Below are 17756 nucleotides of genomic sequence, written 5' to 3'. Positions count from 1 at the left end.
GGGGAAAAGTAAACAGGGAATGTAAACAAACAACTGGAGAGCACTTCTTCCTTTCTTCCCTCCCACTCACCCACCCTCACTGGTGGAAAAAAGGGGAGGAAGTGTGTTTATTTCCCCCCTAAATAGCTTTCCTCTATATTAAAAAGGAAGATTTCTTTATTTATTTAAAGGAGACCATGTCTTTGCTTGCATGCTTGCCCTCCCTCCCTCCCTTTGATACAAAGGGAGAGATTGATGGGGTGAGGGCTTTTGCAGGGGGTGAGAGGCTTCTCTGTCGGGGGGGAAATGGAGAGGAGAAGATTTAACTGGTTGCCTTCTGCTGAAATGGGAGGTTGGCTATTGTGTGAGAATGGTGCGGAGGGTGTTTGTCGGTAAGCAGTGCAAGCAAATGTGTGTCTACTCACAAGCAAGCCCTACTGACTTCAGTGGGGCTAACTCCCAGGAAAGTTGAAGTTGAAGTCCTCAGCCGCCATGGATATATATCATGATATATTGAGATATCATGATGTCTATTTGGTGATCTATTATGATATTGAAAACCAGATATCACCCAGCCCTACCTGTAGTGTGAGTGTCAGTGGCATGACTGCGAGTAGAGCTTCTCCTGCCACAGTGGGCCAGGCAGCTGCATATGATGAAAGGAGACCTGCAAAAGAGGTTGCTTCAGATGTTTAACAGTCAAAGCAATTTTAGAAGTCTAAAGGGGTCTTCAGAAGGACAATATGCAGGGTTGCAACATGATTGCTGGTGGCTCACTTGCTGCTCAAGTTGGTCGTTGTCATCTTTGATTTACATACATGGTTTCTAACCCACAGCAAGTGCTGTCTGCATGTTTTTGTGTAACTTTTCTTTACAACAGTGGGGTCTAGAAACTTCCTTTTAAAAACAGAAAGATTCTTTTCTCGGGATTCTGCTAGAGGCACTAGGATCTTAAGCTTGAAAGGCTCATTTCTGCTGCTTGGAGATTGATCTCCAATAGATCTGGCTCACCTTCCTCTCTCCTTTTTTCAGGACCCTCTTTAAAGAAAGCAGGCGAGTGCATGGTCACCTTACATCAATTCCGTGAGTATCTGTCCGTGCTTGCAGTACAGGAAATCTGCCCTATGCTCCTGCTGTTTAGTCCTTGGTCACGTTTTGTCACTCAGATGGCAACTGTGCACGTGGATATCCTCCAGCATGGACAATCATGAACTTCTGCAGGGCCTTCTGCCTTATTGCTGTTTTTTATTTGTGGATCAGACATGAGAAATGGTGGAATAGCACTGCCAGCACATCTTCAGTGGAATAGCAATGCTGGCAAAATCAGATAAAGTTTGAAGGAACAATCTGGGATCAGTATGTGCTATACTGCACAGCAGCAGGCATCCTTGGCGAATGTACATGTGAAGCTGCCTTGTGCAGAGTCAGGTCACTGACCCACATGGCCTAGTACTGTCCGCTCTGACTGGCAGCAGCTTTCCCACTGATTCCCTGCCCCCCCCCCCAGCTATGTGAGATGCTTTTAACTGGAGATCCCACAACTTAAAGGTGGGACCTGGCATATGCCAACCAGGTCCTCTGCCACAGAACAACAGCTCATCTTTATAGGTGTCTGCACCCCAAACACACACAGCCCTCCCCAAGGTTGTTCACCATTTGAGCACATGTATCAGTTGTAACTGGTCCCCAGGGATTGTCGTAGGCACTAGAAGGCTTAAGGTTCTCTAGCCAGCCTCCCCTGGCAGGTTACATCATGCTGACCTGGAAGTAAGATAATCTCTTCTCTTACTTGTGTTTCCCTACAGAACAAAGAAGAAAGTCATGGCGCCTCCAAAGGTGAAAGGAAAGGTGAGCAGTTACACCTGGGCTCCTATTAGCACTCATCCCTGATTGCGTCTTCTTGGGACAAATGAGAATATGGGGAAGATACAGTTGCTTCTTGTGTACATTGAAACAGCTCTCCAGGACCCACTCCTATGAGTTGTGCCCTGAGTTTACATGGTGCTTTTCTAGATTTGATTGTCAAAGCAATGTAAGCCCAGCTAGTTCCCTGCTATGATGGCCTTGGAGTCTAACATTAGACTTTAAGCATGTGTGTTTGGCAGGGGTAGAGGCAGACAACTAAGAAAAGTGAGGCCAAGGTCCAAGTGAACAAGATGAGTGTAAGCCAATGTAGTTAAAGGATGCTTAGGTACTGGCTTTGAGGGTTTTGAGCCAAAAACTTCATGGAAAAGAGGTGTAGCAAATTGGTATCCTTTCTGGATTAATTGCCTTCAAGTAGGCTTTGTCCTGATAGAAGAACTGAAGTAGTCTCTACAGCATTCAGCACTACAGCTGGAGGAAGTATCATGTTCTAGGAAAATGCATGTCTAGCAGCATCCAAAGCTCTCTCCAGATGTTCATATTCCTGCATTGCTTTTAATTTTGCTGTTGAAATTGCACAACTCAGGAATGTATGGTATAAAGAACTCTGCCACTTTTAACTTAATAGCAACTCCATTTTAATATTCTCTTCCTGGTACCAATTGTGCCTTTGCACAGCATGTACACAGCTCCTTCTGTAATCCATTTTATCTAGAGCCTTTGGCCAAGTAATACTCCTTCAATTTAAAATGACTAAGAAAAAAATAGCTGGGCAAATAGCATTAAGCCTACAACCTGTCTAATCTCCCTTTCTGTCTTCCAGGAGTCATCCTGTAAGCCAGATAAGAAGTTGCCCCTTCCTGTGCCCTTGATCCACTCAAGCAGCGGAGTTACGCTTTCTCCAGAGTCGCAGGGAGTTGCAGTTGGCCTCAGCCCTCAGACCAGGGAACTCTTGGCCATGAGTTCAACCCCAACTCCCAGCAGCACAGCTGCTCCTCCCACTTTCAGCATGGACGACTCTCTGGATGAAGACTTGATCCACAATGCTGCCTCATCTTTGGAAGCTGTCTCCAAGGAACTGGCTGTTCTTAACAGCCGGACGGGGGGAAGCCCTGACTTCACCCTCCCCGCCACCCCAAAGGTGCCTTTGGAGAAACCCCCCGTTCAGACCACATTGGAAGAGAAGAGGAGCTTCTCCAAGCCAAGCCCCTCACCTGCCCCATCTCCAGCCGGCAGCTCTCTGCAGTCACCGCTCAACTTCCTGGCCGAACAGGCCTTGGCACTGGGCCAGTCTCCTCCGGACAAAAAGACTGAGAGCTCCAGCTACAGAGAACTCTCCTGCCAGGCTACCCCTGCAAAGACTCCGGATGGTCACCAGTCTAAGCCGAAGCATCACAGCCTGCCACGCACCGTTCATGGGCCCCAGACCTCGACCCCAGTCCAACCGCCCCAGGTGAAGGTGTTCACCCTGGCCTCCCAGCAGCGGAAAAACTTTTCCACATCCCCTCCCTTTGTCAAGCTGCAGGGTCCCAAGATCATCTCCCCTTTGCTCCAGCGGCCTCCTCTCCATCAGCAGGTCAAGACCCCCACCAAATCGCCCGGTTTCCATTCTTCTTCCTCCTCCTCCTCTTCGACCATCTCCCCAGGGTCTGGCAGCGCCCACAAGACCCCCAATTCCTCTTCTCTGACCCTGAGCTACACAGGGAAGCACTCCAGCACCCCTGGTTCCTTGGGGCAGTCGTTCAAGTCGCCTTTTGTGGCCTTGTCGCGTCACATGGCAGCTTCTTCCAGCGGCTCCACGTCCAGCATATCCACAAACCAAATCTCCTCCTCCTCCTCCACGGGGAACCTGCTCCCAGGCACATCGCTACCTTCTCCTGGGCAGGCTCCCAGTCACTTGTCTCCAAGTTCCATGGTGAAGAAGGCCCTGGTCTCCCAGAAGCTGACCTTGGTTGCTCCACCGGGGGGTCCGAACGTCAGTTCAAGCGGAGGGACGCAAGGAGTGGCCAAGTTGCTGACCTCTTCTTTGAAGCCTGCTGTAGTTAGCAGCACTGCAACCTCAACACCTGTGTCGGTAAGTGGTCCCTCCCAGAGGCCTGATGTCAGCTGACTAAGTTCCTTTTTCTTTTGCCCTGTGAACTTCCCTGTCTACCTTGATTTGGCTGCTGCCGCTACTCTTTAACTCACTGTTACCAACTCATGCCAGCAAGAGCCAGTGTGGCGCAGTGGTGCAATGTGGTGCAACCTGGGAGATAAGGATTCAAATCCCCACTTGGCTACCAAGATCACTGGGTGACTTTGGGCCAGTTGCTTACCTGTCAGTCTCAGCCTGACCTATCTCATTGATTGGTGGCTAGGATAAAATAAAGGCAGAAGAACCATGTGTGCTGTCTTCAGCTCCTTGGGAGGAAAGGTGAGATGTAAATATAGCCAATAAATAAATGTCCTCTTTCATTCAGGAGACGTGTTGCAATCCTGTCCACCCCCTCAAAATCTGCAAAGTGATTGCTAGAGCTTTGTGCCTGGCACAGTTCTGAGGGACCTGCACCAGGTGGCATTGGGTGGGAGAAAACAGCTTCTCTTAGCTATCGGCAGTAATTTCTGGAGGCAAGGGAACTTTCTTTCCTGGAAAGATTGAAACCCATCAATTGACTTCTGAGGTTGTGCATGAGCCTCTGTGTCACATGCTTCCATGACGGATGACAGTGGACCGTTTCTCTGCTCTTCTGATGGTTGCTTTCTTTCTCCTTCCCAGAAAGGAGCCAGCGGAGCAGTCCTGCTTACCAGTTCATCTTCCTTGAACGTCCTGTCTCCTGCTTACAAGCCCGGCAACCCGAAGCTGCCAGCACCAGCCCTGAGTTCCACCCCGCTAGGAATTATCTCTCCAATCCATTCCTTCCCTCTTCATGTGATTTCCTTCAGCTCTGAATCATCCCCCAAGTCAGGGGTGTCGAAGGACGCCATTGTCACGGGACCGGCCCCGGGGACTTTCCATCATGGCCTTGGCCACAGTAAGTGTTTGAGAGGGAAATAGGGGCCCGCACTCCAGGGAAACAGCCATTGTGAGCCCTGGAGGGCTTAATTTGGCCCTCAGGCCAGAGTTTCCACACCCATGCATTTAATGGTCTGGGCCTACCAGAGTATGGGAAGGCCTACTTGCTTCCATGTGAAGCTGCCCGATCCTTGAGGTCTTCCTCAATGGCTCAGCTCAGGGTGCCTCTTAGGATGGGGTAGCCTACCAGGAAGAGGTAGCCTTTCCTTTGGTGGTGGAACTGCCTCCTATTCCTCATCAGCTATTGCCTGTGCCTGCATTTAGGTGTCAGGTAAAACAGCCTTGTCTGTTCAGTCACTCAGTAGCTTTGAATGTACTGGAGCAACATAATCTGCTGTTTTTTTATTTGCAAGATGTCTATGCCTTTGTTGTATTGTAGTGCAATTTTGGAGCTCGTGTTGTGAGCTGACTTGGAATCTACAGTTGTGCTGTGGGGTGTAAATAATTTTAAAGAAAGGTGTGGGAAATGGGAAAGCAGCAAGGAATGGCTTGCCCTGGGCAACAGTAGAGGTCCGACTACCCCTGTGACCTATTCCATGATGGCTTGGTATGTGTGAATGGAGCCCTTGCCATCACAAATCTATATTTTATATCCCTCACATTGCCCTGGATCAGTTGCTTTTCAGTAGAGTCAGTTCATGCATTGGGCTGCCAGTAATGCACAGGAATTATTAACCCACTCTTGGTTTGCAGGGGCTCCTCTGAATGTCAAGCTCCACAACCAGCACTGGTTGGACAAGCCAGGCTTCTTTCCTCTTTTCCCCAACAAGTCTCAGCTCGAACTGAATTGTGCTTTGTAGCCCATCAGTTGAACTAGTTCCACCTGATTGTTGGCTGCAGAACTTGACAGACATTGGGGAGGGAGGGGCCGCTCTTCTTCATTAGAATCCACCAGCAGACATCTTCTTCTCTGCTTGTTTCTGTCTTCAACATACATTTGTTTCTCCTTTATTCCATCCTCCTCCTCCTTTTTCTCTCCTTTCTTTCTCTTTCTCTCCTCTTCCCCATTTTCTAGGTCTTTTGGCTGGCTTGCCCTCCAGCCTGCGCCAGGCAGCGCCCCTCCCACTCTCAGTGCTGCCTGCCCATTTAGCACACAGCCTGCCAGGTAACTCCTCTGCTGCTGCTGCTGCTGTTGTTGTTTGTCTTCTGCACTCGTGAGTCACCCCGCAGGTGCCCTCCTGCTTTGCAGCAAGAGAGCCGCCACCCTTGCCATTGACTCCAGGTTCACAACTCCCGTGGCTTAGGAAACCTCTGTAAAGCCCAGGATGCTCTAATGCCATCCATTTCTTTTATTTTGTAAGGAACATATTTTATTCCAATTTCAAACAATTTTATTTCAGGAGAAAGATATGAAAATATTTATTGAAGCTGTGCTAGAACACAGGAAGCTTAAATAACCCTTCCCCTTAAATATTAGGAAGCTGTCTTAAACAGAATCAGATCATTGGTCTGTCTAGCTCAGTATTGTCTGCACTGACTGGCCATGGCTCTCCCAGGTTTCAGGCAGGGTTCTCCCCCCACCCCTGTCTGAAGATGCCAGGATTGAACCCGAGGTCTTCTGCATGCAAGGTAGATGCTCTCAGAAAAGCCCCAGGTTACAATTTTAACCCCCCCCCCCGGGCTTTCTTTCTGTGAAACACTCACATGTGGATTAACTGTTGCCCACAAGGCACAAATACAGGGCTGGGCTGGCTTTTAACATGGGTGGCTACCCCATGGCTTGTCTGCTGTATGTGGCCCCCAAGATATTTTCAGTCGCCCATGGAGAACTCACAACATTTGACACTTTTCAAGGTGGAGGACTTAGTTTTCGCAGGTCTTGCAATCTTGCCTCAATGAGAGTTTTAAATGTTTTCAAAGGATTTCCTTTAAGTGTTCCTCAAACGTCCACCTTGTTTTTGAGCTGCAAACGTCTGTGTTCACTGGGCTTCTTGAGCCCTCATCAATCCTAATGTCTTTATTTCCGGTAACACTGACGCTCTAACTGCCAAAGGGGAGCTGGTCTTGACTGATCAGTCCCAAGAGCTGTTGAAAGCCTTGCAGCATTAAGTGGGACGAAGCATCACAGCTGCACTTTAACCCAGCGGTAAATTGAGTGGTGAGCACTAAATGAGCTAGCGGGGAGCAGAAACAGAGAGGAAAGAAAGGGGGAGTTCTTCATGACGGGGAAAGGGAGTAATTAATGTGGAGGTCAATAAAGTAACTTAGGGAGTGGGAGCATAAATCGTTTCATTTGAGAATGATTTCTAAGGAAATGAATGGAGAGGAAGCAAGAAGGCTGGTGTAGGAAGTTCTTCAAGTAGGCTTTAATGTTTTTAGTTGGAAGACAAGGAATTACATTTGTGGTTAGGGAGAGGAGGAAGAAAGCATTAATTCCATTAATAATAGTTCCTTACATGCTGGTTGTGGCCTCCACCTTACGTATCACTGATATATGTCTTTTTTTTAAAAAGAAAGAAAGAAAGAAATACAAATAATGTTTCTTTTTTTCCCCATTCCCATTTTGGCATGTATCCCTTAGAGGATTGGCTGTGGCTCAGTGCAGCCCTCTGCTCGGAAAAGGTTCAGCAACCTGTTTTCTAAAGCCTTGAAACAAGACATGGATGCTCCTGGCTGCACTAGGTGTTTAGAGGAACTATGCAGTTGGCAGCCTCTTGTTAAACTTCCAACATAGAAGTCACTTGGGGATGTGTTTTTTCCCCATTTAGGAGGTCGTTTCTGTAGGTTGCCCAATCTCTCTGAAAATACAGAACATGGTGCCATGGCAACTTGGTTGCTTCCCCTGCCCTCTCCCTGCTAATTAATTTATTGCTTGTTTTTATTGCAAAGTTGTTGCTAATAACTTGTGATGATGCTGCTGCTGCTGCTACTTCTGTTTGTTGCGGAGGGGGGTTGTGCTGCTGTGTTGTGTATCCTAAACGTAATTTTAAATTGCGATGTTTTAATTGATTTGGATCTTGTGGAGAACATAGGAAGCTGCCTTCGTTCACAGTCAGACCATTGGTCTACACTGGCGGGCAGAGGCTCTTCAAAGTTTCAGGAGAAGTTGGTGATTGAGGCTGGAACTTTCTGCTTGCAAAGCGGATGCCCTGCTAATGAGCTCCAACCCTTCATTCACTGCCTTGGGTATCTGACATGCTCAGAGTGTAAAAATAGCATTTACATTGCTTAGGAACACTTCACTGCATAGTAATAATACTTCAGATAACAGCATAGAGTGCAGTTATTGTTAGCTTTTATTCAAAAGCTCAAAACACTCATGGTGGCTGAATTTCAGCGAATCCTTTGCCAGGCCTTGAGGAACTCCCTCAGCTTGACGGGGGGCGGGGTTGCTACTTTGTTGTTTTTTACTCAGAGTGAAAATATTCCTCCCTTGGAAGACCCACATTCAGGAACCCTTTCCCAAAGGAAATCCACCTCATTGCTTTCCAGTGGCCAGGGGAATAGCACATATTGGTGCAGGAGCGTTTGAGGTCTCCTGGATGCGTTTGGATGGGTTGATAGCTGAAGCTTTGTAAGCTGACCTTGAGGAAACATGCTTTGGAATATGTTCCAGAGCCGGGGTAGGGGAACTGTGGCCCCCTAGATGTTCCAGGGCCTTAACTCCCACCATCCCTGACTATGAGCTTTGCTGGCTGGGGTTGATGAAAATTTGAGTCCAGCAACCTCCATCCCTCCTCCAGAGGATGGGTTTTGCTGTCATGCTTGAGGTCCACAGGCTGAACTTTGCAAGTGTGCCTCACGCAGAGTGCTGTGCCAAATAGCAACCTGCAAAGGAGCTGCCACAGGGAGAACTCTCTCTTTTTGCCTCCACTGCTGTGCTTTTGCCTTAGTCTACACCTGTAGTGCAACATGGTCGTAGAATGGATGGTTAGTGCTTGGCACATTTAAATTTTCTTTTTTAAAGAATTTAATGAAGAGGGGTTGTAGCCTCCCTGTTGTGTGAAAGGGTTTGCTTTTACTTAGCACAGTATGCCATTCCTTCACCTGTACAAGGAGTATAGTGCATTGTACCATCCTGGAACTCTACAGATTTTGTCACCACATTTTGCTGCATGTTTAAGACAAATCATCTATAAGTCATCACTATTTGAGTACACCAGAGATTCACTATTGTGAATCAGGCTTACCCACCAACTATACGTGATATCAAGAAGAGTCTTGGGTGTGTTTTTGCCTGCCCACAAGACCCAGGATAAGAGAGAACTTAGCTAGGGGAACCTAAACCTTTGTTGTGCACATTCATTAGAGCATGGGAACATGGGTACCATTTTTTCCTCTTTCCCTCCTATCCTTCTTCCTCTTCTTTGGTCCCTGCCAAATGCTTGAGGGGGGCCTTACTGTCCCATGATGCAGTACAAAGGACACCAAGGCCCAAGCTGTAATCATTTGAGGATCCAGTTCTGTTTGTAGAACTTCAGTTTTTCGGTCACAGGTTGCTTTTTTTACTGCAGTGATCATCCCTTCCTGTCTGTCAATGTCTCTATTAATTAAACTCTTTAGTAGCTTATGGCTAGTAACGCTTGCTAATCATTTGGTAAACTAAATGTTTGGAGCTTCCACTGCTGGGGCGGGGACAGTAATAGTTCTTCTTTTGCATCTCTTTCAGATACATCTCAGCTGCATGGTAAAGGGTCCAGTGTACAGCCACGGAAATTGTGACAGTTCGAAAGTTGAGGACACGACAAGCCCTCATAGGGACTTGCAGAATGAAGCCACGGACGCAAGGTGCCCTTTCTCTCCACCCCCCGTTCCTTTTTGAATGGAGTTGATCTAGAGGTTCCTTCCCTGTTTGGACCAGTCCCTTTCCACAGGGATCTGTGCCTCGCACTAAGAAAGGAAGCACTTAACTGGTGCCGTTCTGGCAGCTGCCCTGGCTTCACATACTTCAGGCACCTGAGTGGGAGGGAGAGATGCAGGCAGGGCTCTAGAAGCCGAGCACGACAACCCAAGCCCTTCTTGTCACATACCTCTGAATCCAGTTTCTCACTCCTTGATTTTCCAGTGGACTATGTGAAGGTGCTTGAACATTCCTGCTTTGGGTTTACTTGGCTGGCTTAAGCTAATCAAAGAGTGACAGTCACAAGTGGTTCCTCCCCCCCCCCCCCAATGGTACCTGTAATAAAGCTATGCTGACGTCAACTAAGAAGACCCACCTTCCTCTGTGGCATCTTTTGTAAAGTCAATCAGCTCATTGGTCTCCTCGGAAGGACAGAGACTTGTGAGGCCTTGAGATGCATTCATGAACATTGGCATTCTGATCTTTTTGTGTTGCTTCTCTGCCTTTTATTTTCTGGTATGGTCAATCCTGCCCTCTTCCCTGCCCTGTCATTACCACTGAATGCATAGGATTGGACAAGTCCCCTTTCTTTCCCAGCATGTCATTGTGTATAGCAAAGCCGTAATTCCAGTGCCTTTTATGGTGGAGCAAGAGTGCAAAACATTTCAAGCTCTTTTTGTGTGGGCTCTCTCTTTTGTTGTTGTTTTTCCCCCTCAAAAATTCTTTGCTGTATTTAAGACGTGTTGGGCTTTATTTGATAAGAGCTTTTTTTTCTGGAGTTATACACTACTTTCTGGACTTGACTTTGTGGAGTTGCCTAGTGCCAAGCAGAGTACAAAATAGATATTGATCAGTAGGTGTGGAGTATGTGGACCTGAGTTTCCCCAAAAGCAGGGATGGGGAACCTGTAGTCTACCTGAAGATGATGGACTGCAAACCCATCGTTCATGACCATTGGCTATCCTGGTTGGGGCTGATGGGAGTGGGAGGGCCACAGATACTCCACCCCTGCCCTAAAGCTGTTTCCCCGGACTCAGATTTCAGCAGGTGTTCTGTAAGCAAGGTGAGATCTAGAGCTCTACTTTTGCTCTACTGGAGGAAAGAGTTCTGCATACCGATGCACAGAGACATGGGTGTGTGGAGCTGGCCCTCTGTAGGACTACTGGGTTGCGGACCATTATCTATTTGGGGATGCTGTGCTAGCACCAGCATGATAATGGAACCATTGTATTCTGGTGACAGGGCAGTTCCCTCTGAGAACCTTTCCTGTGCAATCCCTGGAAATTGGGCTTGACCCTCTTCATTTAAGAGCTTGCTCAGGCTTTTCTAAGAAGCTTGGTGGCTAAGCTCTTTTGTGGAGGTCTGGGGAGTAGTGTAGGCTCATCAGGGCCAGCGCCAACCCCACCAGTGCTCTTTGCTGGAAAGTGAAAGTGGTTGTGCATCAGAGCTGTCATAAATACCTTGCTTTGAGGAGGTGACTGACAGCTCAGTTGGTCAGTGGGTAATTTGTGTAAGAGAACCAGGAAGGGGTGGGGGCTGAAGGACTAACTAAACCTTCCCCCTCTTCACTTGACCTTTTCGTCCCAGCATGCTGCTTGCCCTGGGGAGAAAAGAGGTTATGAGACACATTGCCACAAAGAGGCACGCATATGGCAATCCCTGTGAAAAGAGGCTTGCTGGAGCAAGCAGCCCCTTCTGTTCCTGGAAGGCCATAGACCAGGTTTGGTCCAGTGGCTTGCAAACAAAAACTGTTCATAATAAACCACATGTACTCCCTTCCCTTCAGAGCCCTACATTGGATGGTTCTTCCTTGGTATCAGAAAGCTCTTGATCCTCTAAGTGGTGTGAGCCCCATTGTTTTAAAAAAAGAGAAAAAATAAATCACAATGAGTTCTGCTTGGATTATGACCAAATTTGGAGCCAACTTCATTCCTTCAACATGCCTATTTTGAAGTCAAAGTAAATATGGACATAAACCCTAATTAATTTGTACATCTCCCCAACAAAATGAATTGGATAATGTCAAGCTTATTTATGAAAATATATCCATTATTTCCATGAGAAAATAAGCATAATAAAAACACTAGGTTGTAGTAAAAGAGCCAAAGAACAAATGTTAAGGTTGCCAGTTTTGAAGCACAGAAGTTTGTAATAGATGGGCGTGCTTTTTGTTTTTGCTTTTTTCTGGTCAGGCCTCAATCCTGCTGGGTGCTAATTACCTCTTGCGAGAATTGTTTTATCATTTCGACAGGATTGAGGCCTTCTTGAGCTACTTGCAATTCCCCTCTTGTTGCTCTCCCTTGAAAGCTTCTGTTGTCAAAAGCTACCTGTGCATTTGCAGTGGCTGGAGCAGAAACTTCTTGTTTTAGAAAGAAATCTCATGAAGCCTCTTGCCTCAGGGAAATGTTATTTCTTCCCCCTCCTCCTTCCCCGCCTTTTCTTTTGCATTGAACAGTGAGAGAACTTAATCAAACAAAGCCATGGCAGGGCAGGGTCTATCAGCGTTTGGTTGGGACAAGAACAAGAGCACTGGGGTCTCTCTCTCTCTCTCTCTGCCTTGGCTTTGACCCTTTTGGGAGATTTTTGTTTATGGTGGGCATGTGCACCACCAGATGGCACTTAAAAACTTAGAAAAGCAGCTTCTTTGAGTGTGGGAAGAGCTGCAATTTATTTTTGTGTGTGTTGTGGGTGGGTGGGTGGGTGGGGGCAGGGGCCTTTCTAGGTAATGAGGAAGATGGAGGAGACGTTTAAAATGGCTAATCTTGTATACAGCAGCTGAATAAAATTGTTTTCCAGTTTCCAAATTGCTGTTTTCCTTCTCTTTATTTTCAAAGAAAGGGCAAAGAGGTGACCATAACTCAGTGGCAGAGCAGCCCCTTTGCGTGCAGAAAGTCTGTGGGTCAATTCTTGGCATCTCCAAGCAGGGTGGGGAAAAGACTCTTGTCTGGAACCCTAAAAATCTGCTGCTAGTAAGTACCAATAATCCTGAGACAGATAGGTCCAGTAGTCTGTCTCAGCATAAGACAGCTTCTCATGTTCCCATACCTGAGACTCTGCCAGTTAGAGTAGATGAGCAAATAGTTTGACCTGTTACAAGGCTGCTTCCTTTGAGCTGTGTTGGGAATGCAGCATGGCTGTTTTGTTTTTTAAGCTTTCGGAAGGCTTAAGAAAATTCTGTCTCTCGTCCCCAAACCATACTGCCAGCCATCTTGGTATTTATGTGTGGGGCTGCTTGTATTGAATTATTTTAAATTCTGCAGCCTGTGTACATTGTGCACAATTTATTTTGTTTCTGTTGTCAGGTAGAGGGACTGTGAGCTAGTCAGGCCCTTGGATCCTGGCAGTTCTACTGAGCCTGGAGATTGCACTAGGCCCATGACCTCAGAAAAACTAGCAGCTGAGATGACAGTCTCCATCCTTTTTCTGCACCTGCTTGGATTTGTGAAACACAGCTTGTCCATACAAACTGTGAAAATGCCAACGTTCTCCACTTTATATTTCCTTTTACAAGCTGTGGTGTACATACCAGATGCAGTGAGACGCCCTGCATATCGTATCTTTTATGTGAACAAATGAAATGGCAAATATTAAATGGGAGGAAATCATCAGGTTAGATTGCTGTAAAGTATTTTTTCATTTATTTGGGTGCATAAATAAAATTTCCCATTCCCTTCTACAATGCATACTTTGAGAATTCATACAGTCAAATAACAACTAAGCAAACACCAGCACAAATATCATAAGTACCCAGTGTTCCATTCTAACTGTGACAATGGAATGAGAGGCACTTTTGGGGATTGTTAACTGCAGCATCCTCTGTTTAGCCTCCTTTCCTTTTTAAGGACTGGAGCTTCCCTACACAAGTATGACCTGAAAGATAAGCAGGTCGCTCTAAACATACACACACATATCGTTGACTGTCTCAGTTACACAATGATAATCACTATCTTGGACTACGTACTAGAGTCTGACAGTTTATTATGTAGAAAGGAGTTGCACTGTGCTTAAGTGTCATCTTATGCTGAAGCTTCTACAAATGTATTCAATGATCACAGCATAGCATTGAACAGCATCTGCCTTTAGACTGCTATTCTTCGCAGTAGCTGGTTATTGGGTCTCCACTGGTGAGTTTATTCTTCCTTTGGCTTTATTAGTATTGTCTTTAAATAACATCCAGGAGTAAAAACCAGTTCCTGCAGTAACAATATATGCATATAGTACTTTAGAGTGCTCAGAGAGTTTCACATACACTCAGCTGTCCTTACAACAGCCCTGTAAGATAATGCTAGTGTTTATCCACACATTGCAGAGATGAGGGTTAGTCAGTGTGATGCCTTCCTGAAGTTGTTGAACTACAGCTTCCATTGTCGCTGGCCATTGGCCATGCTGGCAGGGAGTTGGGAGTTCAACAATATCTGAAGTGCACTAGATTTGCTACTCCTGGGTGAAGGGGCTTAGGGGGAAAATGGCTCACCAAATGAGTTCAAGATTAAGTTGAGATTCAGATGGGATTTCACAAGTGTTCAGCTATCACTCTTAACTACTTCACTAATGTGTTGGTAGAGACCACATGAGCTTGGAAAGCCAAGCTGGAGAGCTCTCATTCAAAAATAGCATTGGGTAATCATTTGATTTCTACCCACTCCCTGCCACCCCAGTGCACAGAGGGGTTTGCCACTGACTGGCGGGGACAAAAGTAACATGCAACTTTGGCAAATTGGAGCATTGGCCTGGGGTGGCAAGTCATATTTTTGATAAAAGCAAGTAAGTGCAGCTTAAAAGCACCCTAACGTTGGAGAACAGGCACTAGGTTTGGGGAATATACACCTATTGGAAGCAACAGGTAGTAGAAGTCCAAGTTTGTAACATTCGGTACAGCTCTAGACCAGCTGCTTAAGAATAGTTCTTTTTTAAAAAAAAACACATCTCTTTTGAAGCAGCTATTTCTGTCCAGACACCAAGACAGCCAGCTCCTGGATGGACAACTCCTTGTTGAGGTAACTGTCGTACTGAGCCATGGTTAACCTTCCATTCTTCAAGGCATCTTCAATTGAGAACTTCTTCCCTGACTTCCTGTCAAGGATTACTGAAGATTCGCCACTTGGCCCTTTCATTGTGATCTCTTCCCAGTCGCATTCTTGGCTCTTCAATTTGACGTACAAGCTCCACTCAATAAGCCCGAACCTGTGGGCTTCTTCTGGTGACATCTCTTTCCCAGTGTCTGGATCAATGACCACAATGGAACGTCTCAAGTGATTTTCTCTCTGCTCCCTCTTGATAGCTACTGTCTGAAGACGGTTTTGAAGCTGTTCAATCTCGTTGTCTTTGTCTTGAGATAACCTCTTCAGATCATCCAGCTCTCTCTCCAAAGCCTGGAACCGGGAGTCTAGGTTCACGCCGCTGTCCACCTGTGACATGTTTCTTAAATCCCGGGTTTCTGTTACTGTGAGTTCAATCTCCGATTGCAACCTCCGCATCTCCAACAGAAGGTTCTGCTTTTCCAGATGCAGCTTGTGGTTTTCCTCCCTCAAAAAGTCCAGCTCCTTGGAAGACTTGGAGTTGTTGAATTCCACTTCTGACAACTTGGCCTCTAGCCTGTTGATGTCCGTGTCTAGTTCCATCTTCCGCCGGCTTTCCTCCTCCAGGTTGTTCTTCAGCTTCTGAATCTCGTATTCAGTGTCTCCTTTCTCCACTTGGATGCTCTCAGAGAAGACTACTTTCTCCTTGACTTCCATCTTTTCTAGTGCCTGCAGTTTCTTCTGCAGGGCTTCCAACTCAGCCTGCAGGACTTGCCTCCTATGTTTTTCTTCCTCCAGCTCCAGCTTAAGCAGAGCGTGCTCTTTCTCCTGCTGCGGATCTTGTTGGAGGATCACCTTCTGTTTCACAGTGACTCTCTCTGTTGTCTCCTTCACCTGCTCCTCCAGCTCGCTCAGCCTGATCTTCAGCCTCTGCACCTCCAGCTCTGCCTCCCGCCGTGCCTGCCTCTCTTTCTCCAGCTCATCCAGCTGGCGCTCCAGCTCCGACCTCCTCCGCTGCAGCTTGCGCATTTCGTTTCGGAGTGAGTCAATCTGCTGCAGCTCATTCTCTATGCTCTGTGAGAAGGAGCTGACCTCTGCTTTCAAAGCAGGGTCCTGCTCCAGTTTTACCACTTCCTGCTGCACCACCTTCTCCCTCACCTGAGAGAGTTCCTCCTCCTTCTGTCTGATCTTCTCATCCTGCAACTTCCTCTCCCTTTCCAGGTCCAAGTGCTTCTTCTGCTCTTCAGCCAGCTGAGCTCTCAGGGACTCCACTTCTTCTCTCGTTTGGGGGTCTTCCCGGTACTGCAGCACCTCCTGCACCACTTCCTTCGTCTGGACTTGAGGCTTGGCATCTTTCAGGGTCTGAATTTCTTGCTTCAGCTGATAGATCTCAAGATCCGCCCTCTCAATTGCTCTGGTCCGGTCCACAATCTCGTCCCTGAGAGACTGAAGCTCCATCTCAGTCTCTGGGTCAGCCTTGTATTTTATAACCTCCTTGATAACCTCTTGCACTTCCACCAGGGGCCCTCTTTTCTTCAGGGCAGCCAGCTCATTCTGACAAGTTTTCAGCTGCTCTTCCCCACCCCGGTATCTCCTTTCCTGCTCCACCAGTTCTAGGCGGAGGTTAGCCACTTCGTTTTCAGCCTTGGGGTCTGGACGGACAATCTCCCGAACTTTCTCCTGGACAATCACTTTGGCATTCTCCTCTTCCAGAGCCTGGATTTGCCTGAGTAGCTCTGCTTTCTCCCTCTCATTGGAGCGGCCTTTGGCCTTCTCGTCTTCATACTGCCGTCGCAGCTCGCTCACTTCCCTTTCTGTTGCTAGGTCCTTCTCCACTTTCAGCACCTCCTTGACGGTGATCTTGCCCTCGGCCATCGCCCGCTCTTTCTCCAGCCGCTTCAGTTTGTCTTGCAAGAAGCGAAGCTCTTCCTCTTGCTGCTTCCGCAGTGTACTCTCCCTGTGTTTGTTCTCCTGCAGCTGCTGATACTCTGTCTCCAGCTGGGGGTCGTTCTGCAGCTTCACTACTTCTTTTTCCATCACTTTCTCCTGCTCCTTGTTCTTCTCGTTGGAAAGAGCATCCACCTGGTGGCGCAGGAGAGCCATCTCATTCTGACGGTTCCCTTCCTGCCTCTTGAGATCCTCCAGCTCTTCTTTCAGCTTCAGGATTTCCTCTGCCTGTGTCTTATCCGGCTCAATACGGAGGACTTCCTTGACCACATACTCCTGCCCACCTTCCCTCCTCTCATGCTCCAGGGTTCGCAGCTTGAGTTTCAGGACCTCCAGTTCATCGTGCAAGTTTTGGTTCTTGCGTTGTTCTTCTGCCAGGTTCTGCTGCATCTTGTGAAAACTCTCATCGAGTGCTGGGTCAGGCACTTTCTTCAACACTTCCTTCTTGACCACGGTCTCCTGTGGCTTCTGGTTCTGCAGGAGGAGGATGTTCTCCTGGATGACCTTGATCTCTGCCTCCAGCTGCTGTCGGCGCTGGCTCTCATCGTCCAGCTCCTTCCTTAACTTCCAGACTTCCTCAAGGGGCCTTTCAAATGTGTTGGTCTGAGCAGACTCCTGCATCACCTGGACCTCTGGCTGCTGCCAAAAAAAGAAAAAAATGATGAGTTGCTTTAGCTGGAGCATCATTTGTCATTCCCTCCACCCTCTAATCAAAGACAAATGTTGCCGGATAGAAACTCTTTTCAAAGCTGCTAGCAATCCTATGCATGTTACGTCTGAGTCTGGCTGTCTTTGAAGGAGCTGCTTCCCAAGTACAGGGCTGGGAAACCTCTAGCCCTTGAGATGTTGCTGGACTCCCAACTTCCACCCTCCCATGCCATATTAGCTGGGGCTGATGGGTACTGAGAGCCAGTCTTAAGCTACAATCGTAATTAGAAATCCCACTATATTCAGTAAGTGTGTGTAGGATTGCAGCCTTAGTCTGCCACGCCCTTTTTAAAAAGCCTTGTTGGCATGTTCTGTTAAGCGATGATGGAACCCTTCTTTGCCATCTGCATGGGCATATTCTCACAAAACAGCTCTGTAACTTGCAGCCAGCTAGGATTCTCTGCCTGTA

At 47.3% G+C, this 17756-nt stretch overlaps 2 protein-coding genes across 6 annotated transcripts in view; one reads left to right on the top strand and one right to left on the bottom strand.

Moving 5' to 3' along the window:
* Window positions 1-12478, top strand: part of UBN1 (ubinuclein 1) — a 28680-nt gene extending 16202 nt beyond the window's left edge. For 3 of the 4 annotated variants that reach the window (XM_083414099.1, XM_083414100.1, XM_083414101.1), the window contains exons 13-18: window positions 1012-1062; window positions 1785-1827; window positions 2666-3916; window positions 4598-4853; window positions 5910-5999; window positions 9504-12478. In XM_083414099.1, the coding sequence (XP_083270225.1) occupies window positions 1012-1062; window positions 1785-1827; window positions 2666-3916; window positions 4598-4853; window positions 5910-5999; window positions 9504-9556 (1744 nt within the window). In that variant the 3' untranslated portion in view covers window positions 9557-12478. The remainder of the gene's footprint in view (window positions 1-1011; window positions 1063-1784; window positions 1828-2665; window positions 3917-4597; window positions 4854-5909; window positions 6000-9503) is intronic. The other variant, XM_083414102.1, reaches the window with a different exon arrangement.
* An 806-nt stretch (window positions 12479-13284) lies between these two features.
* Window positions 13285-17756, bottom strand: part of PPL (periplakin) — a 49063-nt gene continuing 44591 nt past the window's right edge. The window contains exon 22 of one of the 2 annotated variants that reach the window (XM_083414080.1): window positions 13285-17278. In XM_083414080.1, coding sequence (XP_083270206.1) covers window positions 14615-17278 — 2664 coding nt within the window. In that variant the 3' untranslated portion in view covers window positions 13285-14614. The remainder of the gene's footprint in view (window positions 17279-17756) is intronic. The other variant, XM_083414081.1, reaches the window with a different exon arrangement.

The sequence above is a fragment of the Podarcis tiliguerta genome (genome assembly GCF_965153285.1).
Source record: "Podarcis tiliguerta genome assembly, chromosome: 14".
Classification (NCBI taxonomy): Eukaryota; Metazoa; Chordata; class Lepidosauria; order Squamata; family Lacertidae; genus Podarcis; species Podarcis tiliguerta.
This window is presented reverse-complemented; position numbering and strand designations above follow the sequence as displayed.